This window comes from Amblyomma mixtum, chromosome 1 (genome assembly GCF_055824585.1).
Source record: "Amblyomma mixtum isolate Tamu chromosome 1, ASM5582458v1, whole genome shotgun sequence".
In the NCBI taxonomy this organism is placed as follows: Eukaryota; Metazoa; Arthropoda; class Arachnida; order Ixodida; family Ixodidae; genus Amblyomma; species Amblyomma mixtum.
This window is the reverse complement of record NC_143012.1, coordinates 302,951,541-302,978,058: the sequence shown is the minus strand read 5'-3', so window position 1 is coordinate 302,978,058 and position 26,518 is coordinate 302,951,541. Positions and strand designations below refer to the sequence as shown.

The window sequence follows — 26,518 nt, the reverse complement described above, 5'->3', positions numbered from 1 at the left end:
AAAAAAAAAAAAAGGAGCTGTCGGCATGAAAAAAAAACACCAGATAATGCACAGTGATGTGTCACGTGGCGACAGTAAAAGCAGCTGTATCAGTACTCTCACCGAAGTTTTCCCCTCAGTCTACGGGACAAACAGTGTTGAGTGACGTTTTAATCCCTACTTAATCCTTTATGGTATGTCCACCCGTGTTTAAATTCGGCGAGAAGTCATTGTGGCCAAAAAAAAAAGAGCTGGCGGCTGAAAAAGAAAACCAAATAATGGACAGCGATGAAACCTGTAATAATGACAGGTGTAGCGGTAAGGATTAAAATGACGTTTTAAGATGTGAACTTAGCTTGTCACTGAGTCCGAGTCTGCTGGAGAAAGATCTGCGTGCGATAATCCGACTGCTGCGCAATGTTCTCAACATCTAGCCTTGCAATTTTGTGTTCCATCTGTGCGAAATAAACGAGAAGGCCGTGAGTACGTCTCGTGACTGGCGGGTGTCTGTGCACAGGCAATTCACGTGATAGCGATAAGGAAATGTGGCTAGCCGGACCCCCAATATCCAACAACGGCCAATTTTGAAGCGTTGCGAATGATAGAAATGTTTATGCGGTCGGTTACTACACTTGACAACAGCGTTTCGTGGCAGTGAAGGTAGGGCGCCGGGGGCGGAGCCCCCGAAACTGCGCCACTCCGCCATGTAGCTGGGCCGCACGGCTGCGCGGCTGGCGCGTTGCTCTTTCCGCGGTAACTTCCTTCCGTCTCTAGAGCAACTGGCGCCATCTATTGAAGCTTCTTGTGTGTATACGTGCCTGGAAAATTGGTTGTTTTCATGAAAACCATTTTTTCCTTGACTGTCAACGCGGAAAGTTAGCAGCTGTGTTAGACATGTGCCTGAAATAGCGGACATTGACAACATGCTATCGTTTACGAAAAAAACTAATAACTGACAACGGGGACCAAAAGCCGCTGCGCCTGAATAGAGGGCGCGTATCGGCTCCGCAAGTCCCGCTCAAATGCCAGAAAAAGTTGTCGCGGAGGATAGGCCTCAGGCCTTAAACGGCGAGGTTCTTTCCGTTCGGGTCTTTTGAACGCGTATTTTTCTGCCTTATACTAACCGCAGAGCTTCCACAGCGTATTCACTGGGAGCGACATTAGTGCGCATGTTCTATTATTTCCTAGCCTGATCAAGAGTTTATCATCTCGCCACTTCTACGGAGTTGTAATTTCATTAGAATTCTTCACTTCATATATTATTCTTCATATACTTCTTCAGGCATTAAAAAGAACTTTCTTGAAGAGAGGAAAAAATATTTCTTCTGCAGGGGTGCGTTTAATAGGCGTCCTCAAGAGACCGAACCGCCGTGTATGATCTGGCAGAGTAGGCAGGCGTAGCCAGCACCAAGAGAACGGGGCAACTTCGTCGTCGTCAGGCGCAGCGTAGTGTCGGAGCATGGCGGTAGCGGAACCCGTCACAGTTGGCACACTACAGTTTCCCCCGGGCGAAAAGGAGCCATCCTGGCGTCTTAAGGGGAAGGAAGAACAGAGGGGTCGTAGTACGGCTTCAGTCGGTTGACGTGGACGGTTTCGCGGCCACGGTGATGCAAGTACTGAGAGAGTGCAACGGGCTCAACAATATAATTGACCGGAGAGGTTTGCTTGATAACCCGGTAGGGACAATGATACCGATCCATCAGTTTCCGCGACAGGCCGGGAGTTGTGGGAGGCACCCAGAGCCACACAAGAGAGTCGGCAGGATAGGAGGTAGAGTCCTCGGAAGTGTCGCGGACATGTTTTTGCTGCCACTCGGTCTGCGTGGTAAACGAGCGAGCAAGCTGACGGCATCCTTCGGCGTACCTGGCAGCGTCGGAGAGTGGCGTGGACTCCGAAATGTCGGGCCGATAGCGAAGAAGAGTGTCCATCGTGCAGGGGGGCTCGCGGCCGTACAGAAGAAACAAGGGAGAGAATCCAGTGGTGGTTTGCGTCGCAGTGTTCTATGCGTAGGTGACGAAGGTAAGAACCTGGTCCCAGTTGGAGTGGTTGACGTCGACGTCACAGTTGGCACACTACACTTCTATTTATTTCAAGAACACCCTAGTATTTGACGCTGTCACCGGCAGGAAGGCTAATTTCGCATTACTGGAATAAGTTTCATGTACTTTAAACCCTAAATTGCCTACTTAGAGCGTGGAAGATTTGTGAAAAGTACGCTCAAGCTGCTTGTACTAAGAAGCGCCCGCCGGCTACACAGTACCAAGTGAAGGAAAACAAATTGAGCTCCGCCATTTTGTGAACGATTTTATAAAGGTGTTTTATGATTGAATCGCGCAGTTTTTAATGTCGCAGTAGATAATAAATGCAGGCGAATGATAGTTTTGGTCTTTATTAAATTTTTTCCGCGACCAAGAAGCGCTAGGCTACACAAAGTATGTCAGAATAAAGTAGGTGGGCGCAGTGAATGGTATTACGTTAAGAGAGGTCTCGCAATGCAATTTTTGATTATGCAGTGGAATTAGAACCACCTTCAGTCTGTAATGAGGCTCTAATGAAAAACAGGCCTCCGATCTGGGCCCGAGGCTATGATCTGCAGCTCATCCCAGGGCTGCTTACCGACAATGGCACCACCGATGATTAGTAGTTCGAAGTTGGTGCTGACGTTCCCACATGGTTGGGATATACTATCCCTTGTGAAATAATCTTACCCTTATGATGGGCCACCCTTGATATAGGCAGCGTAGGATTCGGCTGATAATCTCACTGGGAACAAGTAAGCCACACAGGATAATGGGGATCCTTAATGACGGTTTCGTAAGAGCTCACACAGTAGCTTGTGCAATGAACCTCGCTCCGTCACATGTAAGCGGCGGTTTCTAATTTCTCCAGGGTGAGGCTTTTATAACCAAGATGTGCAATGGCCTATTGTAGGATGTATTACATCACTGCGGGCTTCGTATTAGCTGCCCTAATCCTTTTACTTTCAGGCGACCCTCTGAGAAGCTATAACAGTACATACTACGGGAGACGGAACATATCAGCTTTCCGAATGAGATGAAGAAGCATAAAATGCATTCTGTACTCTATGCGGGAAAATAATATATATATGAAGTCGTCAGGCCGACCAGACTTTTTTGTTTTTCTATTTTGATGCTAGCAAATCATTAGAGGTGGATTACGAGTAATCCTGTTCTGTTACGTGTGCAGCACTTTTCTTGTGCGATTGTTAAAGACGACTCATGTGCAAAGCAATATATCAAGGAAGTAAGTTACATAAACAGCACATCGTATTTCGGATAAAACCTGCACGTAGCTTGTTGACGAAAAAGCGGACATTTGGTCTGGGTTAGTTAGTTTGTAATCCTTGATTAAACTCGAGAGAGCAAACGACAAAGATTTATTCCGGTGTACCTTGCATACAGGTATAAATGATTGATGCCAGTAATATAAATGATGCAAGTCATCTCAAGCCTCCAGAACTCAACTGCATGAGTATCAGGTCTTTCATTTCATTTGTGCTACAGTTTCGTTTGGTTTTGGTTCATTTCAATATCAGAACAATGAATTCGAAGTATCAGCCGTACAAAACGTGCTCGTTAATATAAGGTGTTTTTCAATCCCAATCTTCTTCATTATCGCTGTAAGCATCATCATCATCAGCCTACGTCAACTGCTAGTCAAAGCTCTCTTGCAGTGATTACTCCTGTCCTGACCGAGCGTGGTCATACTTTGGCAACAGCATTCCTCACACCGTTTCAACTGGCGTTTGAGACGTTTTCCTTAGCTTGGGATCTGCTCTGTTACCCTGAGAGACTTTTTTTTTTTTTTGCTTTCTTCATTTTATGGGCCGTCCGGGTCCATAAGCATTAAATGGTTTTAAGCTCCCATTCTCGGCAAAATCTGTCGAAAATCATCCCAACATAAAGAAAAACGCGAAGCCGAGCCTATCTGAGATCACTGCGAACTTTTCTGTCCGAGTGGCAGGCAGCATAACAAAAAAACTTTCATCATATTTATAGTCCCCATAGAGATTCGAACCTTCCTTCGGTGCAAACAGAGCAGCTATGTTTTCTTGCGCTTTAGACTACGCGGCCATCGCCTTGTTCTCACTGGTACTTGTTCTCACTGGTATCCTCTCGAGCTACGCGTTGTAAATCTTCGTATCCGTCATCTGACATCCGTTGATTCCAGTGTTACAAATTCCAGCTACACGGTTGCCTCAGTGGCGGTGCGGTTGAGTCGTTTGAATCAATGAATGGAAAGTGGAACCTTTGTCGCCAACGGCGGCTGTATGTAGCCGAAGATGCAGGGGAGAAGGCGGCCGAACGTTTCGTCGATAAGGCCGCTGAAGAGCGGGTGATTGCCACGACGGGTCGAACAGCGAACGCCGTGCGTGAGGCTGTGCACGTTGCCCAATGCGAAAATAAGGAGCGACTGAACGCGGCGGCCCGCAAAGCATCAAAAGCGGCAGAGGAAGGAAAACGTGCTGTACAGCAAAGAAAAGCGGCTCAAAAAAAGCACAAAAGTGCAAAAACAGAGCGCAAAAGTTCCTCAAGACGCGAAAGCAGCCAGGGAGAATTTGCGTGTTGCCTAGCTTGAAGAACCAAAGCAAGCAAAGACAGGGGCGCGTTCGACAGCCAATAAACCTTGTCAATGCCCTATTGGGGTTACTATCATCTGTGAGCCGTCCTAAAATGCGCTACACCCTTGCAGCAATGCATTTCATGTTTACACCTGCTCTCGACGAGGAGATAAAGCTTCAGTTGCACTTGATTTCTGTTAGGGTATCAATACATTGTTTTCTTTTCGTTTTTAAAGGTTACACATATCATTTACCTCTCTATAGTCGGCTACGGGCCGTCTTTAATTTTTTTATGCTTTTTTCGTATGTAACCTCTATGTTTCGGCCCCTCAAGTAAGCACTAATAAGGTGCAACTGTTGTATTCTTAATTAAGTAGCTTTTGGCTTAATGCGATTGGCATTCTAAACGCTGTCAGCCGAAAGCCAACCTTCGAGAGAGTACATGCTCGGGTTTGGTACAGGGCGTTTTGAGTTGTTTGCTGCAGTTTACGTTTGATCGCTGTTAACCCTTACGCATCTTTGGTGCAGTATGCGAACAATTTAGTAAATTCATCTCGTCTGAACAACCTTGAGCTGCTGGAGATGGTACTTTCCTTTACTTAAACCATCTTCGCGTGAGACGTCCTTGGTGAAAGAGGAACAACCGTACACAGACGCGCCGCTTCATTTGCGTAAATGCAGAGTAGCACCGTTAAAAAAAAAATAAAAAAATAAACCTTCGTAGCAGCGACCGTTCGAAAGGCACAATGCGAAGACGCGTTTTGTGCATTCACAAAGCGTAAGAAAAGGTTCATTCGATGAATGGAAGACCGTGGCCTGTCTTCCTACGACGGAAAACAAACTTACGACCGGTTTCCTTTTTTCCCCGTTTCTCCCTCTTCGGCGCGAGATCAATACGAGCGCCAAACGGTGTTCATTTTCGCTCTCACGCATGCAGAGTGCCGTCTTTACCGGGTCCCGACGCGCTGTCCCTCGGTGGCGAAGGTTCCCACGTGGGAAGACCGGCGGTACGGCCGGTCGGATCGATAGGGTTTGTTTTTGGGCTGTAATCGATATCGCTCAGACGTAATAAAAAGCCGAGGCCGCTAGTCGGCAGCCAATAAAAGGCATCCCCAGAAATAGGTGACTGCTTGTTGACTCCGCCTGCATGTACTGCTCGAGCGTGGCGCCAATCGCCTTAATCAGAATTTACGTCACCCTCTGCCAGTAATGCTTGACACTCGCCGTAACGCCGTAGTTCTTGTGCTTTTGGGATCGGAGGTCATTAGAGTGGCACGGTAGGACGCGGAAAGCTTGCTTTATGATGAATGTGTTTACTCAAAGCCACTGCCGAACTTCCAAGAGGTGCTGTTCTGGCGCTTTTAGACCTAATTCTTCGACTGTACTAGCATGAATATAATTCGCGGATTTTACTTAATTTTCACTTGATAGGGGACTCTTTGTGAGCGCTGTTTTTATTTATTTAACTAAGGATTTCGGCACCTTTAGTCATAATTTTTCGAAACTTGATGCGCTGTGTGTGTTTTCGATAGCTGTGGTAAAGCTTTCGGCACCCTTACTCATAATATTTCGAAACTTGATGTGCTAGGTGTGCATTCGATAGGTGTGCATAGTGTATATAGTTCTTCACTGTCTTTTCTCGCTATCGCTTCCTTCTGTACTTCTCCATGCTATCCTCTCCCTGTCTCTATTTCTGCCGGGCGCAGTTCGGATTCTTAAGATATTAGATAGCAATTGCCACGGCTGGCAACATCTTTTCCTTCCTTTTTCTATTTTTTTTATTAATAAACCACTGCTACTAGTAGTACACTGATGCCAGTGCAGCCGCGTCGTTTGACTGCATCTATTTTTTTTCCTTGTCAGAAACCTAACTAAAACTGAAATACAAATTCCCTTTCCCGCCTCTCTAACTCACTCGTCAATTCCGCTTTCTCTATCTCTTTTTCCTTTCTGCCGCTCTTTGGACGCATTCCTCTCCGCACACCAGGCCGGAGGCGTGCTGGGGCACCGCGGTCGACGGCGTCCGGGATGGTGGCGTCCTGCTTCAGCGGCTGCTGAGTGGTTAAAGCGGTGACCACATGCGGCTGCGCCGTGAGAGCGGCGGTGGAGCCAGCGGCGGTGATGGCGGTGGCGATGGCGGCAGCCGTGGCGGCGGTGGTGGCAACTGCAGTCCCGAGGAGCTGCAGGAGCGCCGGGCACGATGCATCGCTCTCGAGAAGGCCTACGTGCACGACGTGTACGAACAACTGGCGCCGAGGCTCGCCACGCCCCGCCTCTGGCCCCGGGTGCACCAGTTCCTGCGCGACCTCGAACTGGGAAGCCTCGTCGCCGACGTCGGTGAGTCTCGCTAATAAACATTGGCGAGTGGGCACTCATAGCTGCAGTGTCTTTGAAGATCACTTCTTATACCCACTCTGAATAAACAGTAACTCCCAAAAATTCCGATCCTGATTTGCTAAAAAGTCTCCAAGTCATAAGGATTCCCTTTGAGCCGTGTAGCCGCGAACTTACGGCATCCCTCAAGTTTCAAATTTATGCAGGGTGACAACTACAGTGCTCACCCTTCAAAGCCTTTGGCGACGAGAGGTCCATAACTGCCGCACTATGCGGCTAGTATAACAATAAGAAATAAATTGGTTAAAGAAAAAAGGTAGGTTGACGGCATCATCCTGGGTGTCCATCTTAATCACGATTCGAGTCAAGGGAGAGAGGGAGTGAAAGAAGGAAGAGAAAACAAGGCTCTGTAGTGGAGGGCTCCCAATAAATTTCCACCCCCTGTGGCATACTGTGCGGCTTAGTAACAAACCATGTGGTCTGAAATCTTTTCACTGAGGCTGTACCATCGGGAGCTGTATTGATTTAGTTCACTCCCAGGCTCACAGATAACAGGCTTGGATTATATGGTCACATATGGCAGACTCACGACTCCTGCTCCTTTTTTATTGATCAATAGACGGTCACGCGATTCCAGGGCGGAGACGTGCACAACATCTCTATCCCACGAGACGTAGAGCTAAGGCTACAAATATGACTTCAGCGTCATAGTCATCCACAAAGCTGACCTGACAGGCCTAAACTGTGCAGCTTTAAGCAGCCACAACTACAGAAGAGCAGAATTTGCAAAGCTCTTCCTCACATGAAGGAAAAAATAGTGATCGGTGAGAGCCTGCGCCCTGGCCGCTCATGGTAACACCGACACGAAAACCGACACGAGAACTAATAGCGCAGCGCTTTTAGGTGCGATAGCGTTATTTACAAGTTGGGTTTAGGTTGTGCCCAATCCTGCTGTGGCTGCCTTAAAGGTTGAACGGGTTTAAGCAGACAAAATGTAGGCGCGGCATATGCTCTTGTCGAACGTCTGGTTAAAAAACTACGTGTAGGAGACATTCCAGATAAAATAAAGAAAATCTGTAATCCTTAGAGAAGGATTACAGGATTACAACAATAATCATGTCGACAAAACTAATGTGTAGCTATTGTGGATGCAAAAAAAAAAGCAAAATAACTCAGAGAAAGTGAAGATATGGGACAGTAACATTCGAGAAAACGGACGAGGTTGGCAACAAGGGTTCTCAAAGCAGCATTGGATCACTGATGCTCGCTAAAGAGACGCGTCTCAGCTAGGAACACTTCAGTGAAGGCGAATAAGCATTCATTCTGCGTGTCAGCGCACTGTGCGTCATCAGTGTAGCGGGTAATCCTTCGAAGTCTGTTGGAGTAAGCCTTGACTTGAAAGAAAAAAAGAAGGGCTCTCATTATCTTTCCATGTATTAGTTTTCCACTTTAATCCCACGCTGTGCTCTAGACACTAGTCCCTGGAAAAAAATAATACAAAAGAAGAGAAGCGCAGGTCTATAAGCCCACGATTTATGCGGATGGCCCATTATGTATTGTTTTTCAGCCCCGCTTGCCACTGGTATTTGCTCGTATTCCTGGCTTACTGCCCCCTCAATTTCAGCTTTAGCGCTTCCTACCGCTTGTCGCCTAAAGGCACGAGTTTTTCGTGACTCATAAAGTTTCGCATTGCCCTCCGTTCCTTCCCTCATTAATAACAAACCACATTCGGCACATCAGTGAGCAGTACTAGACAGATGAAACGCGCACCAACGTTCGAATTCGTCGCAGTATCCGAAAAACAGAACGCAAGTTTAAACCATATGAAAAAGTTTAGCGATAAAGTATCAGTCTCATCCAAATCAGTGGCAGTCCTCTGCAAGACAGGGCTTAAACTTGGTAGTACATTTTCTTCTATTTTTATTTATAGTATTTTAGCCTCTTTAATAAAGTAGGCGACGCTTTTGCAAATGCTTGCATTAGAAACATTACAACCTATACCTTTTTCAACCTACGCTTGTAAAGCGTGCTCTGCCGCACGTACACCCTTGCGAAGGCAAAGCCCTGCTCACAAGAGAAGAAAAATGTAGAATGTTGGCAAAAATGGACAAGTATTTTACCTGGCTTCAAGACGTAGAATTCTTTCTATAGCCATTTAAATATAATCCCTCATGATAAAACACAGTAAAAAGCTTGATCTGCAAGCAAAAAAAATCCTGGACAGTGTCCTCTGTGAAAGTCATCTACAGCTTTGTTTGCAACTTACGAACAGCTGCCATATCATTATGAAAATCACTCATATTATCAGAAAGATTGTGCGGCTAAATGCTAGCCTATATTGCCTATGATAAACGCATGCGCACTCGGCATGACTCACAGTCGTCTTGAGAATTAGCACCTCCGCAAATGGCCAGAATCACGCTTATTTCTTCCGCCACGGAAGACATTATATGAAATAACCTGAACGTCAGCGACTCAGGCAGTCCTGAACGTATTTCATGATAAGTCTTCCTTCCTTTTCTTTCTATTAGAGATAGGGTAGTCAATCGGTTTTTATTAACGTCGTGTTTTCTGCCAGCGAGAATCGCACCGATCGCTCCCCTTTCCTAAATTCAGGTCATCGATTGCTATGCGGAACGGCTCTTAATGAAAACAGCCCAGTCTCTCGTTGAGTTTTTATTTGTTTTCTTTCTTCTCGCTTCCCGGTCGATTTAATTGCGCACTCGTTGTGGCTTTTATTTCCGTTCTACATCAGCCCGTTTTCACGCAGCCTTCCCTGGGTATACGCTTTGCTCCCTGAGCAAACGCCTCTTTCATTAGCGCCAGGAACGAATTCATGCATCAAAAACGAAAGCCGAACAGGGCACGTTGCGATTTCCGTGTTTCTGTACGGCACTACTTTTGTGGCTGCTTGACTGCACACATCAAATGGCCGTGGCTCATTACACCTCGACTCACTTGTGGGTTAGCTCTGCTACGCACGTGCAGCCATAGCGACGCTCTGTCCTTGTTACGGTCACTCTCGCTGTGCATGAAATCGATGTGCAGGAAGCGTGAAATGGTAATTTTCTCCGCAGCAGGCGTAGCTCTTCGTGTATAATTATTTATACAAAGTGCATATTTATGTAGCTGTTATCAAAATGTATGTTTCTGACAGCTAGTCGTGAATTAGATCCAATAGAAAGAAGGTGGGCTTGTCATATCCAAAACATTGCACTAATTTTATGCGTATTTTGCAGCAGTTGGTTGTACGAAATAAACAAAATTTTAAATCGCGTATTCAAAAGCTCAAGAAAGGGTTAGCCTGCTAAAAGCAGGTAAACCTAGTCACACCGCGGATGGTCAGCTTCGGTTTGGTGTTGAACCGATGCCTCTCTGGCGCCTTTGGTCATCACTCGCTTTAAGAGCTAGAATACCTAGCTGCCTATTGGCGCGAAGGAGCCAAGAACAGGGCGAAATTAAAGCCAAAGCGATACCCTCTCGTTATGTGACACCATAGAACCTGTATAGCGCAGACCGCTATATGCCATTCCGAGGTGATGAGCATTACGATTGCTGCAAACTCTATCAAGAGTTCGAAAATAGTAAAGCGAATTAAAACTTATCCGTTGCCTTTCTACGATTTATTTAAAATTCGCTTTACTGCGATCTTGTTTGCGAAACTAACCCTCTTTAAGTCTGCCACAAACCATATCTGTTTCGTGCAGCGTAGGTGCACTTTAATAAGGCAAAGACCACGTTCAGACCCGACATTACTTTCCTCACGTCTTCTTTTACTTCGTTTCGAAACAAGGACAGGAGAAGCTCATTGCCTGTACTCTGCCCAATTGCTCAACAGGCAGGATCTGGCAACTATCCTGGTACACGACGCCTTTTGCACCAAGAGACATGAAAAACAAACCTCGTCTACAAAGGCAGCCTCGTAAAAGCTCAACTTTTTATCGCAGGGAAGCTCGCGTGTGTTTTCGCGGTTTCGAGGCACACTGTGGTCGCGTCACTGACGCTTCTTCCTCTCCTACCGCGGCCGCCTCTAATGCGCTGTATCTATTTATGTACCGCCGAATCTCCTCTCTGTCTGGAGGACTGATACAGCAATGCCAGCAAGTTTTGCGCAGTTTTGTTGGCTCCGGTCGACGACGAAAGCGCGCGGGGATTTTATGTGCGCAACCCTTGTTACTTGTTCTTGGTTGAACACCCGTTTTCTTCCTCGCCCGACCGAAGCCCCTCCGTCAAACTCCAAAGCCAGGAGATGACAAAAGGGAAAGAACGAAAAAGCGTTTTATTGCGTTCCAAGCGAGGAGCTTCTGTCCTGAAGCACATTCCTCGGCCCACGAAGGGCAGAAGAAAAGAAGAAAAAAATAGCGTTCTTAGTTCTCTGCACCCGACAGTCGTCTCCGTCTTGTCCTTCTGTGCGGAACTACGCCACGTCAGACGATGACGTCTACAGAGTCAAGATAGAGAAGAAAGAAAAAAAGAAACGAAAACGAAGGCGTAAGACAGCAATGGTGCCACGAAGTGTCTCTATACACCTCACCCCACCCTTTCCTTTTTTTTCTTTATCTCTTTCTTTCTTCCTTTCTTCTTCTGTTGTATTCGAACTTGCGGCCTACTTTCTTCTTTTTCAAAAGAAAACATTCGACAGAAGTCTGTCTGGTTGGGAAATTTAATGTTAGGAGAAGGTAAGTGACGCCAACCAAGTAAAATACAGGAAAAACACGACGTTTCGGGACCGGCTCGGCCCCTTCTTCACGGTGTGAAGAAGGCGACACAGCGTGGGAGGAATGCCAACAGAAGGCCCAGACGACGCCCTCTGTGACCGCTTGTGTTTCTCGCCGACTTTCAAAGGGGGACTTTCAGCGAGCACTCCTCCCCCGCCAGGGTGCGTGCGACGACGCCTCAGAGTCGCGGTGCTCGCCTCTACAAAAGGCGACGCGCAGGAGGGGCACAAGGCCGCGCCGTACAAAAGGAGGAGCTCGCAACAAAGCAATTCCCGTGACGCACAATTACTGGCCATTTGTACAGCGCACACATACTGCAGGACGACAGGCAAAGACGAAGACGCAGCGAAATAATAATAATACAAAAAAAAAAGATTGCTGTAGCATGAGTACGCGGCTACCGAACCTCAATGGTTTTAAGACAGGCGTGACAAAATGCCGACGCCTGGCGGCGCCTGTCGTGTAATAGAATAAGGACGACAAAGGACAGTTTGCACACCGCAGCGGGTGCGGGGTGCGCCTTATTGAATTAGAGTAGGAAGTATAGGAAAATTGTGAGGACGGGGCAATTTAGGACTGTCTTGGAGACATTTTTGGGAGCGGCTTTGGAAAGTGATTCGCCCGTTTAATCAAGTAACGCGTTCTTCGATCTGACGAGCGAGTCTGAAACTCAATAGTCAGCTGTTCACGAGATAAATAACACGTTTTCCAAAGGCAAATGTAAAATGTTGGAAAGACGCTACGGATGTTTGACACCCATAGAGGGTACATTTCGGAGAACTTACTCGAGTTTGCACCAATCTTGTTTCCTTTATTTAAGAGCAGAAAAAGACAGTTACTACAATTACGCTTTCACTGACTCGACTCCAGTTACTCACTAACGCAAAATACGTTACCATGAAGATCATAGTTGTCAATCATTATAAAATTCGCAGATATGAGACAAAGAAACAGATGTACGCAGTGTGAAATTTCAATCAATATCTGGCAATTCTTTCAAGACAATGACTTTTTTTTTTCCTTAAAGACGCTTGCGCAGGTTGTAAAAGCACAAGATTATATTCGTCGAACGGTTCTTTTTTTATTTTTTTGCGTGCACTGACCCAAAAGAAGGATGATAGAGACCGACGTTATCATGTTCTCGTACAACAGCTGCAGCTTGAAATATAGCACTACAGTTTGCGTTGCGGTATCGTAATGGCACAAGAAAGGCAAATAGGACTTCTTCTGAAGTTGGATGTCCTTTCAAAAGACTTGAATGTTCGGTCTAGAAGCCGTTAACAAAATGCAACATGTTCGTCCACCAACTAGCTGAGCGCGTGCCTACCCTCTTTATCCACTGCGGAGTAGACAACATCTACAAATTTTAAGCCTGTATTGCCACATCCTACCGAAGGAACGGTTCCACGTTTGTAAACGAAACCAACTGACAATGGGCTGCTCGGCAGACCATAACACGCATTCTCGTTTGCGCAATGAACCGAAGACGGAGAAAGTCCAGGCGTTTTACAAACTTTACAACCTCGCGCACTGCTGCCTTGCGAAATTCTTTGCGAAATTTTCACGAGATAAAGCGTCCGGAAAGTCATTTTATAGATTGCATTTGGCTTGCGGGCGCTGTTTTCTCTGAAGACCGCCTTAACATCGTTAACGGATGCAATAATTTCTCGGAGCGGGAGTTATCACATTTGTGCGCTTGAAAAAATTGTTAGGCGCAAGTTTCACAAGCAATATTTTTTTTTTCCTTTTGGCTTTTCGTTCAGTCCTAAGAATTAATTATTTATAATTCTTTGTTCCAACGCAAACGCGGGCTTGCTGCAATAAACGCTAAACCGTCGTGGTATACAGCGACAAGATAAGAAGCTCATTTGCGTTAGAGCATACGGCCCGGACCAATTATAGCCCTAAAAACTAGAATTAAGCCGCAGCAGTCGCTGCAAACTACCGGAGCAATCCGCCATCACAAAGCTATCCGTAGTTTGAACAGAACTGAGAATGTCCTCCTACTGCAGGTGCATTGCATGGCAGAGGCAATGGCTATTGTTTCCGCCGCCATATTTTCGACGCCTATACTGTATACACACTAGTACAAATTGACTCTACAACCGAAATGTTAAGCCTGTTCAAAACGAGCAGACCGAGTGGCATGTGAGCCACTCTACGCGCGTTACGGCCGTATATGGTCCTGGCAAAGAATCCCCGGAACTTCTCTGTGAATGCGTCAACGCCTGTACGGAATGCGCCAACCGCGCGATGGAGGCGGCATACTTCTCCATAAGACATTAACCCTTATCATCTATCTTCTACTCTCCTTTTGTGACAACGGAGAGGGTGACCTCAATTTCGGTTGTACTTGCCTGCTGTAAGAACGGAATATGTAGCTCTGGTGCCTCGCAAGGCATTAAAGATATAAATTCAGCAAAGTATACGCCAACGTAAATATGAAGAAAAGCTTAAATAGCAACTGCTTTGTGTTTCTACCCTGTGCATGCCACCATTTTGCTCGTTTCGTCTAAGGCAGACACGCACCAACTGGTCTAGAACGCAAAGTTGTGTTGAACGCAGAGCTCAGTCCATCCCAGAAACCCCCAGTCAGGGCTCGACTGACGCGCACAGGCATCCTTCTCCTTATCCTCGCTTATCTGCAGTGGCCTGCAGTGCCTCTCTCGATGCCGCACCAGCGACATCGAGCCCAGCAAAGGAGCGGCCGGGCCCGCAGCGCACTCAGCCGAGGCGGCCATAATCTGCCCCTCGCCAACGAAGCCACGCACTGCAGTGCGCTGCCCAAATTACCGTCGCCGGAGGGGTTGAGTGGCAGGGAAGCGAGCGTCGGTGGTTGGTTCCCTAGCTCGCTCGCTAGGGAACTCTCTCTCTCACTTCCTCTCTCTTGGCACGCGAGAGAACTGAAGAGAAGCGGAGTCCTGATTTGCGAGGCTTTATATTTTCTTTCTCTCTTTTTCTTGGAACAGGCCGAATGAAATTACACACCTCGCGGCGCAGTCTAATCCTCCCCTAATAAGCATTTTCACGCAGACGTTGCATCGACTCGTTTGTGGGTGAGGATGGAAGATGCGAAAGCAGAAGAAAAAGACGCCGGCAGGCAGACGATTTCGCAAGAAGGGTGCCCACGACAAGAGCCCGCGTGCGCCCCGGGGCTTTTCGACTGATTAAAACTAGGAAATAAGGAAAATTAAGGCTTTAGCGAGTCAGAATGAAATGTGAAACCAGCGTCGAGTGCCGGCAAGCCGGCAGCCGCGAGCGCTTTGCACGGTAAGTGTCAGATCTAGGAGCTCCGCTATAATGAACGCAGCTAGATGCAAGGGGAAGTTGTTACTTGATATGGCGGCTTTAAACCACACATAAAGGAACGAGTTAATCTGACCGAGAGAAACGGTATAGCTACTTAATTATAGTAAATAAATATAAGTTAGTTATCTGAGTTTTATGATAAATATAGAGCAAGGCTTCTTCGCTGAAACAAAGGTATTTTGTAAACAACGAGGAGCTATTTTGTTCTTGTCCTTGAGAGTCTTAAAATAAATCAAGAAAGCAGTAGGCAATTCTCGGCAATCTTCCGGCGTCAGTCTGCAGAGTGTGAGGAGGGGGAAAAGAATCGAAGACTAGCCAAGCCACCAATGGCCGTTTCTTTTTTTACATTTTTTTTTTATTTTATACCTTGAGAACATCGGCTCGGATGGAGCCACAGGAATGACGTTTCAGTGTGCACGAAACGAAGAAATACCAATGAAAGAGCATTCCTGCCATGAAGCTCCTTGCGTGCAGCGCACTTCTTGCAATCAGACCGCTGCTTTCAGATGGAAACGCTTATGCGTCCTTCATGAGACGCTCGAGTGGAATCATTTAACCTCCCCTACCCTCCCCCCTCCTACACTCAGTATTTGTTTCGTTTTGTCGAGTACAAAACTACATACCAAATCGCGGCAAAGCACTATCAGAAAACGAAGTGCAGTGAACAAGTAATCGCATACAGAGCAGCAAAGGAACGGAAAAAATTGCGCAAGACTTAATGAACGGAAATCGGGGGAAGGGCGGGAATGTATGGCTCTTTCTCTTCGATTTCTTGAAGGCCATTTTCTCGGAGGGCCATTCACGCGCTATCACTGCCAGACAAGAGGAGAGCATGCGAAAGGGCATAACGGCATCTAGCTCACTGGGAAAATAAAAAAAAGAATCAGTGTCTCAGTGCACGACGCATCCGAAACTGCGTCTGTGCTCTCTCATCAATGAATCAACTCTGAGGACGAGAACCAGTCGATACGAGACGCCAGGAGGCCTCAAAACTGGCAAGGTTGTTGCAAGATTTTATTCGTTGTGTTCTTCCATAAACCGAACAAGAAGTACTATGCAGAAGATTGCCTAGCAAAGTGTCAGCCCTGTTGTTGCTTTTGCTATGCATAAAATATTTGAGAAAAGGGATAACCAAGATCCCGGCAAACTGCGCAGATACTTGCAGAACCACAACGTTCTAGAAACGACTTGACCGAAAAATAGGTTTGGTTTGGTTTAAAGGGTTTAACGTCCCAAAGCGACTCGGGCTTTGAGGGGCACCGTAGTGGAAGACTCCGGATAATTTTTGCCACCCGGGGTTCATTAAGGTACGCTGACATCGCACAGTACACGGGCCTCTATCATTTCGCCTCCATTGAAATGCGACCGATGTGGCCGGGATCAAACCTGCGTCTTTCGGGTCAGCAGCCGAGCAGATTGCTTAGTCAAGCAATATAAACTGAAAGGCGTACGTGATGCCAGAGATGCTCCTCCTTGAATCGCTGTGATAAAGCTACATTACTATGGAAAGCAAAACGGAAATGAAGTAATGAAGTCATTAAATAATAAAACAAATAAATTTACGCACACCTGGTCGCTTTGAGCAGCGCTTTCACCTCTCTTATCCGAAATAGGCGTTTCTCCTTGTTTTCCTTCTCTTTTCTTGAAAAAACAACAGCAACATCTATTTTACTTACGGGATCGCACATTTCTTAGAGCGACCATCTGGTTTCATCAAAACTCGGGAAGACAAGTGCCTACATTAAGAAAGTGAAAATATTCTGAAGGCTCACTTTGAACTGCACGTATGTTTGGGTCAGCTGTAGTTGCTCTACATGGCAGCCTATCGGGCAACTCTTCCGCAGACTGTGCAGTCTAATTAAAGTAAAAAGCCGCGCGAAGGTTCTCGTTCGGTTGCTGTTGCAAGTCCCGGACTGCCTAAGACGAGAAGCTGGGCAAAGGAGGGTCCACTGCGTACAAACGCAGGTGCAAGAGAGCTGCATGAAGCAACAGCTTACACGAACTTAATCAAGCTAGTCAAGTTAAGCAGGCTGAGGCTTTCCCCCTCGAGGCAGCTCCCCACCTTCGCTTGGATGCAAAGCTGTTTGATCGTTCATCAGCGTAAGGGGGTCGGCTATTCGCCACTCTTAGCTCTTTCGTGGCAGTGCCTGCGCACGGCAGTTCCGCGGTTGTTTCTTTTGAATTTTCGTTCTAAGAAGTGAATGTGAAGTAATCGTTACATTGAAAAACGCTGTTGCTAAGAAGGATTACGTATGTCCGTGATTAAAACGCGTGAGCGATTAAGCTAAAGCGTCAATAAACCATATCTAGCATTCTTGGACAAAAATTTTGAAAACTGAGATATTGTAAGGTACTGCTAAGGAAATGTACGTAATCGTCCACTTTTCCGATTCGTAGTAAAATCTTTCCTTTAAAGTTTTTCCATTGCTTGCATCGAGCAGTTAGGACTGCCTTAGAAAACCGATGGGGGCATTTCTGATGACAGCACAAACGTTAATAGCAAAAAAAAGTGCAAGCCTGCTGAGGAGAGGTCTGTGTCTGTATCGATTGTCACAGTGAAATCTTACAATATGTGAAAAAAAATTGCGTTCATAAACTCTTTTCCGTTCAAAAATACTTTTGTCCAGAATTGTTGGGTATGCAGAAGCTTTATTGCATATTCATGCGCTGCAGAAAAGTTCAGAACGCTCCGCGGAGCGAGACAAAATGATGCAATCGACGTCAGCAGAACCAGCCTCGCTATATCTTAAAGCAAATTCATGGCGCCAGTTTCCAGGATAGGATGCAGCTAATTAGCAAGCAACCAGTAGCTGTCCTCCAATCTACAAGGAAATTTTGACCGAAGCGTCTGCAGCCAGGGATAGCTGAACGCACCAACGCTCTTTCGCGCCTGTAGATGAAAAAAACATGTAGTGAGGAACACGTAGCAAGCAACATTTAGTACACAAATTACCTTCAATACTTTCACCGTTGGCGCTTCAAACAAGCTGCGTGCTATCACACCGCGTGGCCCTGACGCACTCGTTACATGTGGATGAGGGTGCTGTAGCGACCGTCGCATTACACTAAAAGTTTCGCGGTGTCTTTGCCTTCCTTCTGCCGTTTCGTGTTAGCGAACAAACTGGATTTATACGTGTACGGTGCCGCAGTCGACTCTACGAGCGCCATTTGTATAAGCATTTGTATAAGCATTTGTATAAGCCATTTGTATAAGCATAAGCATTTGTATACTTTTGTATAAGCAAATGCATATAAGCATTTGTATAAGCATAAGCATATATAAGCGCATTTGTATAAGCATTTGTATAAGCATACGACGCATTCAGCGTCGTCGAATATTCGCACTGTCATTGCACGTGTATCGAGAGACGCTTGTGGCAAAGTAGTTGCAAGCTTATCGCGAGCAGAAGTTAGCGTCGTCTCGCTGACGCGTGGACGCATAGGAGACGAGATTGAGTACGAACAGTGGGAAATGCCAGCCCATGCAGGCCAGAGGCGGAAGTGGAGTAAGCCTTGAGCACTCAGACACATTTCAGGAAGTATCTGGAGAGGATAATTTATAAATTCAAGATTATGTTTCTTTGTTTTTGATAGAATATCGAGCAGTTAATAGCGAGTAGATCCAAGCATGCGGCGCCGAGACACACAGTGTGCTAATGGAACGCGACCTTTTTTTTTTCTTGCCGAATCCTTCCACCGACAACGCCGGCTAGCGAAAACGACGAGCGCATAGGATCTACGCAGAAAAATTGTTGCAAATATGTAAACTTTAGACGGACAACACAGCGTGGTCCGGCCATTACGCACTACACACTTTTCCATGGCGTGTGGATAGGAAAGATGAGCTAGAGCTGTCAGTGAAGCAGTCAAGTTTTCTCTAAAATACTATAAAAGCCCTCTAAAGTTCTTCGGCAGTTAATGTGCCGTCCACTTAACAGCTGTCAAGACTCTGTTTTGTAGCCGATGGCCTATGAAAGCAACACAGTGGATAGGGAGGGAACGGAGACCTACTCTAGAATGACAAAAAAAAAAAAACGTTTTTAGTTCAGCTTGCGCATGTGACTTGGTGCGGTGGGGTAGGGTTGGGTGTAGTTCTACTGGTAGGGAATATTTTGACGCGAAAATACTCTGTCCGCTGGATGAAGACCATTATGATAGATGTGGTGATGGCCTTGGCTGTGGTAGTCCTGACGATGACTATCGACTTACCGCTATTCCCAACGCGTTCCGAATCAACGTCTAACGGCTCCAAGTATTATCGAGCGATTTCACAAACCAGCCAGCAAGTGTAGTTCATTTTTTCAGCAAACAGCTACCACGGAAATGCAAGCAGGACGTCTCGATCAGTTTTCGAACTGAGGCTGTCAAGAAACGTGGCGCCAACGGGCTTCCGGGACAGGTCTTTGCCCAATCGACGCGCCGTGCTGGCGCAAAGCGAAGTGTCACTGGCGCGGTGCAGGAAGACGGAAATCGATCGGCCACCGAAAACGATCGACACAGAGCCCAGTCTCGGCTGGAAGCGCTTCGCGGTCCTCCACCTCATCCTGACGTCAGCGAGCTGAGTGAGCAGCAGTATGTAGCCGACTGAAGCTGTACGCGTGGCGAAGATTTCGAGACCGCGAACTTCCGCATTTAGACGAGGACAAACAGGGACCGTTACCAGAGGGTTCTCTCGGGAAGCAGGATCGATCTTAGCCTTTCTTTCTCTTTCGTTCATTCTTTCTCTGTTTTTTTTTTTTTTTTCTGATTGCGGCATCGCTCGCTACGCCATTCTCACTTCCTGAACTGCTCCTATTGTACTGAAAAGAATAGCGGGAATGAGGGGGCCGTTAAAGGGGCTCTGAGGACGAATAGAAGTTGGCCTGTATCTTGGTCTGAATCAACAGGCCACCGCTTTCTTATCGCAAAGAGACCACTCTTACCGAAAACGGAGCTTTTACAAGCTAGGAAAGACCAAAGAACGTAATACAAATGTCGCCACCATCGGCCAATTTCGCAAGTCAAATGCATACGTCGACGCCGTATTTTTGGCAAGGATCCCAGGCTACGCTAGACCGCCATTAAATGCAAAATGGTGGCAGCCCGTCGTTTTCGGTAAGGACATCATGAGTTTGATTTGAACGGGGAGAAGATTTTTAAGTCCAAGTTTCTCGCCGATAATGGGTTGTTTCCTCTCAGACAAATATGAACGTAGCCACAAAGAGCCAAGGAATCAATTTTTACTGAGAACAATATTTGCACAGAGATGTCCTCACTGTCCCTTCAAGTGAATATACACAATAAGCCAACAGTCATTAAAACCAAGGAGAATTTTGAAGAATTCTAGTGACCTTTGGAGTGCCCACGTGTGCCTTTGTGTGAGATGGAGAAGGAAATTTCACGTTGAGATTGAGAAGGAAATTTCTGAATACCCCACACCCGCCGCCATGCTGGGGCGATAACCATTGCTGCTATTTAACTCCTTAAAACCCAGGACATTGTCATGAACATCTCTCGAAATGATAAAGCAGGCAACGAAATGTAAGTGCAGAGACAAAGCGCCATTGGAAGACGACAGCGAGATACAGCAACCAGTTCATGTGCAACAGGTGTGGATTCAAGCTTAACTGCGGGCACGAGTTTAAGAACTGGCCTAGCCCTTTTATATGTAGAGGGAAGAGACAACTTTGAGCGCACACAGGGGGATATGAAAGCTATAAACAAAGCAGAAACTAACGCAATACATAAAATGTGAGAGGCAGGTGCTGTTTGTTTTTACTCTTACTATCAGACCACAGCAATCATTGCTGTTTTTGTATCTGATTATCTCCGTTTCTAATGAATGCCATATCTGCGTGTGTCCTTCAAAACGCTACATTTAAGATGACAGTGTCCTAAAAAAAAATAGAAATTAGCACCGATTCCTCGCATCCTCACGTTTCCTACTTGCTCTGACACTAGTTATAACTTCCAGCAACGTATTATTTTCAGCGAACAAGCACCCCGTCTAAACACTATTGCCATGACGACCCAAGATGCTGAATCCAGAAAAAAAAATGCCACAGAGAGTCGCAAACTAAAATAACTTGTGACTTCAATAACAAGTGTGAACGCTCAATTTACCTTTCGTCTTAATGGCAACTGGCTGCTAAGTACGTTTCTCCTGTTGCCGAAGTCGGCATATTTAGGGAATGTTCGACAGTTTGCAGTCATTCTTTTTCGTCAGTTTGCCCTCGCTCCGCTCTTTTGATTTGTGTTCTGTAGAGTGTCGAGGAGCTAGTTAGTTTAAATATTATTTAGTCTGCCTCTCTAGTCATCGAGACCAGGAGTAAACGCGAAACGCACTGCAGTGAAGTCAAAGCGTATTCTAGCACCGCTCATAGGTGGTGGTAGCCGCACACGGGTATTGACCGCGACCTTTGGCTTCTGAATGGGACCCTGTACAGTCGCTCTTTCTGTTGTTCGAACTAGGCAACGCGTATGCTCTGCTGGGCTGCTATTGCGGCTTGAGGAGCCTCCACCATCGGCCCCTTTTCTTAGCTGGACAGCGCACATCACTTCCATCGCCGCTTTTGGGTCTTTTCGTGCCGTCGCGTTCAGTCTTTTCTGTTTCTCATGCCGAAAAGCGCGCTCAGCGTCCATCGCTGGTTTCGCTGTTTCTGACCCCCTAGCCCTCGCCAGCTGTCTGTCGGTTTTAACGACGCGTTTGGCCGCCTTGGTCGCCTTCTCACATTCACGTGCGGCTACATTAAAGCTGCCGTCAGTGACACAGTCGAGCCTCTCTATATCTCGACTCAACAGGCTCATTTGCGCGGCTACGGCGGCAGCACTACTGTCACCGAGCATTTGGAAGCCCAGAACGAACGGATGAAAAATGATGAAGAGAGCTATTTATAGTAACTAGCGCGGGAGGCCGCCACCAGTTTGTGCTCCGGGCTATAGTATGGCAAGCTTTAAGCATAAAATGCTTTTAGCCCCCATGCTCAGGAGGCTGGGGTGAATATTGTTCGGAAACAGCAGCAAGCCTGGGGCCTAACACCAAGTCAAACCTTTCCGAACAATTCCAAACCTGTTGCATCCGAATAACATCAAGGAGTGGAAAATGTTCCGATATCATAGCCCCGAGCGGGATTGAAACCGGCGCCGGTGCAAAAACATCAGCATCTGGTCACGATGCCGACCACTCTGTCGCCGCGACACGCTCTCTCGCCACATTTTCTACTTGGTAGCCCCTTGTGCTAAGGGTTTTGAATCGTCTTTCTTGCCATCTTTCATCAGACAGTTCTGCGCTTCCAAAGGCAGCAATAGTGCCGCTGCCATGGCCGTAGCCTGTGATTGTTCATGCTGATTCGCCCACAGGACCTCCCCCCCCCCCTCCCCCCACACCCACCCCCACGCCAGCCCCCGTGTCTACTCCACAGCTCCTCGCGCTTTCTTGCAGTCTCCCACCCCGGTTTTTTTTTTAATTTCTCCCTTTCCCGGCGCCAGCTAACGCTCAACATGCGCAATCCGGACTTGTAGTGTCCATTCCTATCATGGGAGAGGAGGGTAATGGAGAGAAGCACAGGTGATAGGGACAGTGGTCAGATTGGAGGCCAGGTAACGAGGAGGAGTGTAACTGTGAGGAGCTTAAGAGTGGAATTGTGCGGATTCGAGACCAGGCGCAGCTCGACAACCAACAGCTCCGCTGCAAATTCGCGTTATAACAAGAAGCGAAACTATCTTGCGCGTTTTTTTTTTTCTTGCCAGCTATCATGCAGAAAGAAAATTTCGGAATGTTTCGGAAGATTAGGAGCTAAAAACATTCCATGCTGAATATGGAAACCTTTCGCTCGTCATTCGCTCTGTTTACTTCCGCGTTAGTCAAATGGACACACAAAATGCCGGAAGCGCTGACGGTGACTTAAGGAAAAAAATTATATCAAACAAACGTCAGAATTGGAAGTATTGTAGTTGGGAGGACGAAGAGCTGAGTCTGCTGAGAGGAAAATTTCTGTAGTGATCACATCACCGAAATTCGAGAAAAACGAACACAGAAAATACGGGCCTCTGCAAAGTAGAGCGGACTGTAAGGCTCAGAACTAAAATGGTAAAAAAAGAGATAGAGAGAGAAAGAGTAGACTTTAAAATATGCGACAGCCATCGAAAAAAGAAAGAAAAAAGATGGCAACCAAGCACATTTTGTTGAAAGCTGTGCTCTCTGAACCTTTAGCTTTCAGCCTTTCTGCACATTTCAAGGCAAAAAGACGATGATTTTTTGTTTTTGCCTATAGTTCCGCTTGTTTCATTTCTCTGATTTCTACACCCAGCACTTTCAACCGTTCGACGCAGAGTGCCTGGAGTCTCACGTTCGCTTCAGCTTCCTTCCTGCTTTCTTTTTTCTTTCCATCTGGCACCCGTGGCTGAGATTACAACAATGTCTGAAATTTCATCCAGTACTACACTTTTCCCGCTGCAGGTGGTAGGTCTTCTACTTCCTCTCTATCCATTTATTTCTTATAAATGCATTTCCCGTTTCTTAAGTGTCGCGTCCCATAACGCGTGGGCTCCCGTTTTCACTGCGCACCATCATTTTGAAGAGAGCGTAAAGGTCTTCCTAAGCTTTTCTTCTGTCTGCCTGTAAAGTAGCATCTCCTTCCGCCCCGGCCATCGGCAGCAAGTGTCACGACCTTGCGCCCGCACCACAACATTTTCTTCATCATTCTTCGCCCGGACTGCGAACGACTGGAACGGCCTTCCCCGAGAACTTGCTGCTATCACATGCCAATCTTTGTTCCTTGAGAAAATCACGCGTGTACTTGCTCAGTGAAAATCTTATATTTGCATAACTTATTTCAACTTATCTGTTACTTATTCTGTTTTTCATTTCCGTGTGCCCCACCCCTTATGTAATCTATTAAAGGGAAGTGAAGTGAAGTGAAGTGAAGTGAAGTGAAGTGAAGTGAAGTGCACAGCTGCCTGCCACCGAGCTGAGATAGAGGGTTTTGTTTGCAGCGGTAACTTGATATGGGACTTTCTCCGGCGTGAGTACAGTCGGCGTCACTGTCGTAGTATGTCGAACCCAAAAACTCCCGTATTATTCTGGTTATCTATGAGAATGTTGTCCACATGTTCACCTGGAGCGCCCACCTGTAGCACTCCGGATTGTGAGCCGAAGAGTTGGTGCTCTATAAAATGAAGCATAGGTGGCAATGTGACAAAAGTAGGATGATAATAGGCGCTTTTGCCGGGTTCCTGCTACTTCTTCTTCGACCTAGCGCAAAGATATGTCTGGAAAAACACGGAAAGTTGGACGAGTAGGTGGTCTCAAACCTTGAAACAGCGCAAAAGATGGAGACATAGATGAAGAAGCGCATAGGACAACCACACGGTCCCATGTGCTTCTTCATCTATGTCTCCGTCTTTTACGCTAGTGCAAAGTTTCGATGCAACGCCTGAGATTTTAAGCATGATATGCTTTATATCTCCCGTTCTCGTCAAATTCAGGCGGACATCATCCGGAAGCCGCGACGAACCTGAGGCCGAACATGGAGTCGAACTTTAAGAAACATTCCGAAAATTTTTCTTTCGAATGATATTCAGCAGAAAAAAAAAAAACTCCCGTACCATAGTCCCGAGCGGGATAGGAACCAGTGCCGGACAGACAGCTTCGTTTTCCAATGCCTGGTTAACACTTGGCCATCGCCGCAACCTCTCGGGCCACGTGTTCTACTTGGTAGCTCTCGCTCTACGTGTTTTAAATCGTCGTACTCATCATCTTTCATTTGTTAGTTCTACGCTTCCAAATACCTCACCGCAGTAGTGCTGCCGCCATAGATATGCAGTGTAGCCGGATAAGTCAAGAGATAGAAAGGCTCTCCTGTGTCGCCAACGGCAGCCTTATGCACCTGCACACACAGATGAGAAGGCAGCCTCTGCGGCCTAACGCGCCGTTAAGGCCCAAGAAGAGCGAGCGAACGCTACGCCGCATCAAGGAGCGAAAGCAGCGAAGGGCACATAGGGAGGTACCCAGCGCTAAAACGAGAAGCGACTTAACGCGGCAGCCCGTAAAGCGCCAATAAAGCTGGCGGACACTAAATGTGCTGTTGCCGTGGGAGTGAAATGGCTGGAAAACGGCTCCTCAAACCGCGAAAGTAGCCAGGGAGACCATCAGCGCGGCCCAACTCGAAGAACTAAAGCGCGCGAAAGCGGCGGTACGTCCAGTAGCCAAGAAACCAAGCCAGTACCTGTGTTGGGCTACAACCATCCATCAGCTGTCCTGTAATGTGCTTCGCCTTTTCTGCAATGCATATGATGCCTGCGTTTACTCTCGACGACGAGGCAGACTGGATTTTTTTTTTTCCTGGCATGGCGCACCTCGCGTTTTTTCAAGCGGGTGCCAGCCTGTGCGCCGAGCTTCTCTCGACTCGTTTTAATAATTTCCCGTTCACGTGTACAGGTATATGCGCGGACCCGGGAGCACAGGAGTATAATTTTGCCTTTAGCCGCAGTCTTCTATAGATTTTTCAGGTAGAAAGGAAAACTCTGATCGCAATCAGTCTCCTGCGGAAGTAAAGGGATCCGTGTGTCGTCGAAGTGTAAGTAGTGGACCTTCTGGCTTAATTTAAAAGGGCGCTTTCGAAAGGAGAACGTTTAAAGGTGGGGAATACTTCCACGTACATGAACCTTCCGAGCCGGTTGCTTTTTAACTAAAGCAAGAAGTTTGAAAAGTAACCAAACCGAAATGGTAGCCCTCTGTGGAGCCGCGCATAACGGCGATATATGAGACCCACAGGTATCAGGACACCTTTCAAGTAGAGCGTTACTCGCGTCGTCACTGTAACGAAAAATTCTTTTATAAGACAGCTGCACACCACAGACATGTCCTGCTCTACCGGATCCGGAAGAAAGACGCCTTTTTTCCGCACCGACCAACAAATACACAAAAGCAGTGCAAATAAACGCATGCTTCAGTGAATTTTCGACGGTTTCCGCGGGCACTCTGAATAGGAGAAAAGCAGGGCAAATGTGTAAGAGGTACGCCTGACACTCGAGCCTTGTCGACTGGAGTGTAGTCGACGTAATGAGTGCTAGACAAAAACAACAAACGAACTGGAACGAGAGAGCAAAGCCAGACACGATTACGCTGTGTAATGCAACTTTGAATGACCGGCACTCGGAGCTGGCCTCTCTTCTTAGAATTGCGCTTGGAAGGAAGCCAGAAAGAAGCCACGCCGTCCTCAATCAAGACTCCCTTCACGGAAAACGAATTCGAGGCCGCGCGCTTTTCGACAACAACCCACGCAGGTGGCACGATCTCAGGAAGCCCTGCCGAAGCTTCCAGAACGAAAACTGGAGCTCGGCAAACAAAAAAAATAAACGAAAGGTCGGAAAGGAACGGAGCTGGGGGGGGAGTCGAGCAAAGTGCTCTGAAGCGAATAAAAGGAAGCGGAGGCCACTCACGCCAAACCGCTCTCTCTTTCTGCGAGCTCCAAGCTTGGAGTGCCTGGAATGGATCTTCTCGAGCTGCAGCGGAATGCCAGAGGAGGGTGGAAAGGTGGACTCGATCGCTTCGTGGCGCCAGCAGATGTTACGCGGTCGATGCTGCTGCGAGAGCGCCGACAGGGATTAATCCATC

The 26,518-nt window shown here is 47.0% G+C and overlaps 1 protein-coding gene across 1 annotated transcript in view; it reads left to right on the top strand.

Moving 5' to 3' along the window:
• fid (class I SAM-dependent methyltransferase fire dancer) overlaps positions 1 to 26,518 on the top strand; it is a 70,208-nt gene that overhangs the window by 27,329 nt on the left and 16,361 nt on the right. Inside the window, exon 2 of the mRNA XM_089566655.1 lies at positions 6,549 to 6,898. Within this exon, the coding sequence (XP_089422781.1) occupies positions 6,640 to 6,898 (259 nt within the window). The 5' untranslated portion in view covers positions 6,549 to 6,639. The remainder of the gene's footprint in view (positions 1 to 6,548; positions 6,899 to 26,518) is intronic.